Below are 6,872 nucleotides of genomic sequence, written 5' to 3'. Positions count from 1 at the left end.
TATTTGAATAGTATAGGGATGAGTACTCAGGCAGGCAGGAAAATGTACACAAAAGAGGGTAAAAATAAAAAAAAGAAAAAAAATATTTGGCGCCCTTTTGCCCATGTCACTCAAGTTCAAGGTTTACACGCTGTCGGTTAAGGTTACGCTTTTATGTATTATCGCTGAATTGTCACAAGTCTGCGCTTTGTCTCGCAACGAGCGCTTTGAAAAATTACAATAATTGTTATTTACGCATATCTGAACATAAAATGTGTCAATTGGCAGCCAACGAGCTAGCAAAGCGAACCGAACACAACGAACGCAATGAAAGAACGCAGCAACGCGGCGTATGCGTAATGTGTGAAAAGGGACACAAGGTCTGGCACTTTTGTCGGGCGGCAAATGAGTGGTGTTGGTGCTTGGGTGGTTGGTGGGAATGGCAGTAGTCAGGGCATTTGCGACGAGCATCAGACAAATGCTGTCAAGCCTTCATAATTCGGTTCATAAAGCGATTTAGGTATAAGCTTCAAGAGGGTGTTTTAAGTCCCTGGTCAAGCCACAAAGCCAGATTAAACGATTTTGCTCGGTTCGAATAGGTTAAATAGGTTACATAATTCTAAAAATTCATTTTAGAAATTGGCGTGCTCACAAAACAACTACATAAAATAATCGAGTTCGTATTGATTGAGTTATACAACTCTCCTGGTTTTATTTCATATGACTTTGTGCTACCGTTTTTCGACTCCTCCCGCGTTTTTATTAAAAATTGTAATTGCCTTCAATTAAAAAACTTTTAAACGAACACCTATCGTATTGAAAATAATGCACAGTGTTTTTTTCATTTGAAGTTGGGGAAGCATGGCTATAAAAAAAGCGTCTGCCAAATTGTATATTGTTAAATTTATCAACAGTTTCTTTAAACAATGAGTATATTGGGAAACTCACTATTGCATTTTATAAAATAAATAAAAGAAGGGTATTCAATCTTCATGGGTACTGTTTTCAGTTCCCATGATTCTATACCACATTGATTGCCTCGACTAATACGTCACATTTGTTAGAACCTTTTTTGTCTTCAGCTCTTGTACTGTTTTTTTTGGCAACCAATTTTTTGCGGGCGTTTTGAATGAAGGCATTAGCGTTGCCTTCAATTAGCGGGCTTTAAACGTAAAACAAACGCCAATGGTGTTGGCATTAAATTCAGTCGTTACGCCCTCTCTACATATAAAAAGGAAACATCGGCGGCTCTTTGACTGGCAGTTGCGTGGAAAGCATTGACGCGGTTTGTCGATTGAATTAAATATAAATATCATATTTTCATCGTTGAATTAAATATTTAAATATGCCATTGCAATTGCTGTCGCCAATGCCATTGCTGCTTCTGGCGATGATTCTGCTGCTGTGCACGCACTTGAGTGGCGCGTTGGCTGTTGACAAGGATGTGGCACCAGTTGGCGATGTAAAAACGGATTTGCTGTCATTGGAGCAGGAAATTGGCGGCGCTGCGGTGCCGGCTGAATCGGAATCTGATTCGCAGCGAAATCCGCATCCGGTTCGTCGAAGGCGTGGCATCTTCTTCAGCGGCAGCATCGGCGGATTACCCTTCCTTAACTGGGCCAGTGGTTATTCTTGGGCATATCCTGGCTATCCGTACAACTACTATGGCTCACCGGGCTCACCAGGCTCACAATTGCCTGGCTATTATGGCTATGGCAGTGGCTACTATCCCGGCTACCTGGGCTATCAGAAAATTATCATCGGCTAATGCAGATTTGCTAAGGGAACAAAAAGGCAGAGCGAAATATCGATTAGAAAGCCCCTTTCAATGTGAGATTATAAATAATGGCCGGGAAGGAGCAGCGACGACCCTTTCGCAGTTTGTTATTTTACTTATTGTTGCTGCTTTTAAATTAATTTGCCGGACACGAAAAAAGTTGAGCTAAGTTGAAGAGGTGGGGGTGCGAAAAAAAGAACAACATGAAATCGCACAATTTATATTCATTTTTCGGGGGGCACAGATTTTGCATAAATCATTTCGCAGCGACCAAAATGAAACGCGTAACATAATTTTTAACCCTTGATAATTTTTTATGACAAGCATTTTCGTTATTTTCCCTCCGTGGGACCACCTTATTTGTTGTTGTTTTTCTTGTTGCTGTTGTTGTGGGCCGCAGCGAAATGCAAATAAAGCGGATCAAAAGTTTGCTGTTAAAAGAAGATTAATTGCAATTTGGTGGCAAGACCTGAAACATTTCGAACTCCACAACACCCCATCGAGAATCCGCTGCCCATTCGGCGGTGGGCGGTTGGTAATTAAATATTTTTAAGCTGTAAATGGTTTCCATTTACGTGATGCCGTTCTTATTTTGTATTTGCAATCAATAAAATTCATTAAACGTACAACAATAACAAGCACCAACCAAAAAGGGAACCAGCAAAATCAAATAAAATACATTGCCCCACGGTCTTAGTTTCAATTGCCACTCGGCAGTTGTAAATTGTTCATCTATAAGTGCTGTCCTGCAATTGTTGCAGTTTCGCAAGTGGCTATTGTTTATTCATTCTGCTTTATAATCATTTTATTGCCGAGGTATGCTGATTTTTTAATGAATTTACATAATTTATGCCTTTTTTATGAACTTCACTCCCAATGGGATCAGCTGCACACATTCGGTTTGTGAATTGTTGAAGAGGGCGCAGAGCAAAATGTTTCAGTTTTGATAGTTGATCTGCTATAATATTGAATTATCGTTATACAAGCAGTTGTCACGTTGTAAATCATTAAAAATTAATTATCGATTCAACAGGACTGCATGTAGAGCGTTGGTAATTTTTCTACAAATGAGTCAAAATGTACAAATGTTTTCACAAATTCAATGGAAATGTGTTTTTATTTTCTCTGCTATATATTAAAAATGAAAGCAGTATTAATTAGTTGGCGGGTTAAAATTATTGTATTCTTATATAATTATAAATAACTAATTTGATTTATTTTTCTGGTCAAACATGAGCGGATTTATTTTTGTAGCTTTAAAGATATTTAAAATCTCCAACATGCATTAAATCATATTTTCAGTTTAGACTTCTGCTTAATATTTCACGAGTTTTCAATTTCATGAGCCATGAGGAAACTTTGTTTTAGTTAATTAGTATTCGAAGGTACTTTATATTTAAGTATCCTAGTAATTAGTAGATAACACGTGTTTTGGGGTCTTGGCTCCCATTCCCAAAAATAAAATCCCATGCCTTCCCCTTTTTTGTTAACCACCTGTAATTAATAGTTTCGGCTGACCATCGCTTTTAACGCAAACGGATGGGCAAGTGGTAGTGAAAAGGTGGTCCAAATTGAGGGTATTCGAAATTTTAATAGAGCTGTCAGATGTGCCACTGCCACTTTTCCAGCTTTTCGCTTTCCCGTTTTTCCGGACGGGCGGGAACGACCTCCAGCCGGCCAATCAGTCATCCGGGAGCTGCCTACTCCGGGCACTTGTGCCCATTGTGCTCGCTTTTCATAATTGAAACGAGGTCAAAACCAGCGAACCTCATTAAAAATTGAATTGTTTAATTTTCATTTGATTTAATTAAGTTATTTGTTGGTCAATTAACCTTTTTTCCGCTGGTCGCTGTTCCGTTTGCCATTGTTGTTGTCTGACATATCAATACGATGTACTATACAGTTCATATATACATATGTATACTTACATACTCGTATACTTTACATACAAGTATGTCGGATGCAGTTGTTTGTGCAGACATTATAATGTTATTGTTGTGATGATTGCCTTTTAACGCGGAGAGTGGGCACTTTTAATGCCCACTTGCAATTATGTGTGTGTGCTGACGCCAATGTGTTGAAATTTATTAATTAAAAATACTTTTCAATTAAAGTTAATACGCTCAGCATTTATGTAATTCTATGTGTAAATACGCTGTAAACTCTTCAAACAACATTTCATGCAAATACCGTGGCCAGCCAATTAAAGGGTTTTTTGTTAGTGCAAAAAGCCCTATTCATATACTATATATACTCGTGTATTCCGACTTTATTCAATGCTATGTCAAGTGTCTAAAGACCACTTTTTCTTTGTAGTCTTTTGTTATGGCCCGGTTATTTTTTACTTAGCACTTGGCGAGAGGCTTAAGTTGCAACTCAACTGCGAATCAACTCCGCCGGAGTCTGGAATCCGGAACACGCAACTGGGAGAGCGGTGTCCGTAGACCAGAGGCCGGAGACCGGAGGAGTCTATCTCATTATGCTCAAATGCACTTGCAAAGGCTCTGAGCTGCTCACAGGGCGATAAACAATATTCATGATTATGAAAACTTGTGCGGCGTTCGCTTTCGCACTTGAAATCTGTGAAAAGCGAGGGCGGTTTGCGCAGATTAAGGGCTCGAATGGAGTACTTTTGATTTCAACCCTTTGGCCTTTGTTCTCGGCCAAGTGGCGATGCCTGGAATTTATTGTGGCATTCTTTGTGGAGTCAGTAGACTCATTGTGCATATCTAACACTACAACAACAAAGTTAGACGTGAGCAATACGTGAACCAAATCTTTAATATAACGCGCTAAAGCAATTAAGAGTTTATAACCCAGTACTTCATTATTATTATTGTTATGTGTGCCTTCTGAACAATGTTCAGAAGATTATATTTAGGATTTAATTATATCATGCAATTATGAATTTCGAAATTTCGATTAAAATCTTTTAAAATCAATGTTTAATAAAGGAACTCTAAAATCCATTTTTATTTAGAGCCCCCTTCTCACTCCATCAATCCTTTAGATACCAGATGCCATGGCACTTGGAATTCTACTTCATTGGCGACAACTTGGAGCTCTGAAGACCAATAATCCGGGAATCCGTTTATGTTGCCAGTACGCTTGGAGCAGCCCTCCTCACAACGACTGACTTCGCCTTTGGAGCGACTCCATTAGCCAAACGCACTGGGTCGGCTTCAAATAATCCAGAGCTGACCATTTTCTGTGCGAAAGGCTCCCGGCAATGACCACAGATACAGATACAGATACAGTTACAGATGCGGATACAGAGGCAGAGATACGGATTCGTAGCGACATGTAGATGTGTACATATATTTTGGCAAAGCATCGAGCAGTCCTTGCCGCAGAGGCCAACTGAAATGAAGTGTCATTGTGATAGAGCAACGGCACTGCAGCGGAATCAGTTCGGTGGAGCTAGCTGTGCAGCCTCGCAGCTGGCAAAGGACGCAAAGCATCCTCAGGACCCGACCCGAAGGACTCGCCCGGACGACACATTTACACGCACTGCTGCAGCTGGAGCTGCAGCGCTGCTGCCGCACGTACTCGGCATTGTGACAAATGGATTTTCGCATGAAATCCCCAGGATTTCTTCAAGTGTAATTGCGCACGCTAAAAGCGAATACGAATGCGGATGCATTTGGCGGCATTCCCCTCCCAAAACAAAAAAATAAATTAAGAACATTATAGTCGACTAAAAGGTACTGTGCAACCCTTTGAATTTGATTCAAAAACATTTGTATTGGAATTGGAAAGCTTTCAACAGGGACCACAGTTAAATGTTTTACAACCTTTTAGTCGATTTTTTATATTTTATATATTACTTGTTGGTCGTTATTTAAATAAATAAATACCTTAAATTTTTTATATATATATTTTTTAGTCTACTTTTTATTAACCAAATATACTCTGCCGTACTCCTAATACCGCACAGAGGAATGCGGATTTGATTTCACAAAGCGAGCATTGAATTTCATGCACTTGCGAACGTTTATTGCTCTCGCAGGATAATTTTTAGCGTTGGGCGCCTTTGTTGGACTGCATCATGATCGTCCAGGTGCGACTTTGGGAGCTGATGTGGAATAGTCGGCTGAGTTGCATGATGCCGTAGCACGGGATGCGCAACGTCTGGGTGGTCGCGTGTATCATCATGGTCCAGATGGTCAGGAAGATCTCGAGGACTTTTAGTGTACGAAACCTCAGCGATAGAGCGGCTCCATTGGCTGGCCACGGTAGGTACACCCATTTGATGACCATGCAGAGGAATAGGTTTTGAAGGATCATAACTTCCTGGATCAACTGCATCAGCGCCAGAAAATTCTCCAGGTAAACGTACACCGCAAACAGCGCCATTCTGAGAGGAAAGCTCAACACCAGTCCGTAGATCACAAGTCCATTGTCCTGATTGTTGACCATTTTCCCAATCTCAAACTCATGCAGCGAACTAAACAGGGAAATGGAGACTTGAAATGCAAACTTTTGCGTTCGGTGTGTGATTTTGTTTGCGATTGGAGTTTTTACTGAGCAGCACGTTTCCACGTCTTTGTTTTCGATTTGCCCCGGCTTTGACAAATTTGTAGTGAGCTACTTGGCAGAGGTGTCGTTTAATATATATATATATATACGTTTTTTTTTTGGCTTTTGTGACTGAGAAAGTAGAGCTCTCTATATCGTAAAAGTACAAAAAGTTTATATTGCAAAGCATTACCAACCAGGGGGTGACATTACGAGCAATACTGTTGGGCCACCCCAACAAATCACGCCCAGGCTATTTGCAGTGAATTGAAATTGATCAATTTGGGTAGTTAGGGGAATTGTTTGGCTTTATGTACGCTGCTGGCAGCTTTAATGGATGAATTCGCTTATGCCATCGGGACTGCCGAAATGGGTAAATTGAGGTTGCCACCCGGGGAACTGGATCTGTATATATAGATGGGTATACTTATATACCCATCGAGTGGTGAGATGCCCTCAAATCGAATTAACGTTTGCCCTGCGGGACTCACCAGCTTTTGGTGGGGGGAAAATCAAGCAAATAATTTGACCAAGTTGCTAGCATTTTGACAGGCCAAATTATGGCAAAATCAATTTCAGACGAAGCGGCTCAAAATCA

At 40.4% G+C, this 6,872-nt stretch overlaps 2 protein-coding genes across 2 annotated transcripts; one reads left to right on the top strand and one right to left on the bottom strand.

Moving 5' to 3' along the window:
- Positions 1-1,035: 1,035 nt before the first annotated feature.
- On the top strand, positions 1,036-1,984 carry LOC120452488. The gene has a single exon (XM_039636737.2). It carries the CDS (start codon positions 1,325-1,327, stop codon positions 1,745-1,747), a length of 423 nt encoding a protein of 140 aa, XP_039492671.1. The 5' UTR covers positions 1,036-1,324; the 3' UTR covers positions 1,748-1,984.
- Positions 1,985-5,614: 3,630 nt separating this feature from the next.
- LOC120452138 lies at positions 5,615-6,383 on the bottom strand. The gene has a single exon (XM_039636225.2). It carries the CDS (start codon positions 6,173-6,175, stop codon positions 5,774-5,776), a length of 402 nt encoding a protein of 133 aa, XP_039492159.1. The 5' UTR covers positions 6,176-6,383; the 3' UTR covers positions 5,615-5,773.
- Between the last annotated feature and the right edge of the window lie 489 nt (positions 6,384-6,872).

Source organism: Drosophila santomea, chromosome 3R, assembly GCF_016746245.2.
Source record: "Drosophila santomea strain STO CAGO 1482 chromosome 3R, Prin_Dsan_1.1, whole genome shotgun sequence".
In the NCBI taxonomy this organism is placed as follows: Eukaryota; Metazoa; Arthropoda; class Insecta; order Diptera; family Drosophilidae; genus Drosophila; species Drosophila santomea.
This window is presented reverse-complemented; position numbering and strand designations above follow the sequence as displayed.

Excerpts from the sequence above, each read along its gene's own strand:
- LOC120452138 (XM_039636225.2), bottom strand. The coding sequence starts at position 6,175 with ATGGTCAACAATCAGGACAATGGACTTGTGATCTACGGACTGGTGTTG.
- LOC120452488 (XM_039636737.2), top strand. The coding sequence starts at position 1,325 with ATGCCATTGCAATTGCTGTCGCCAATGCCATTGCTGCTTCTGGCGATG.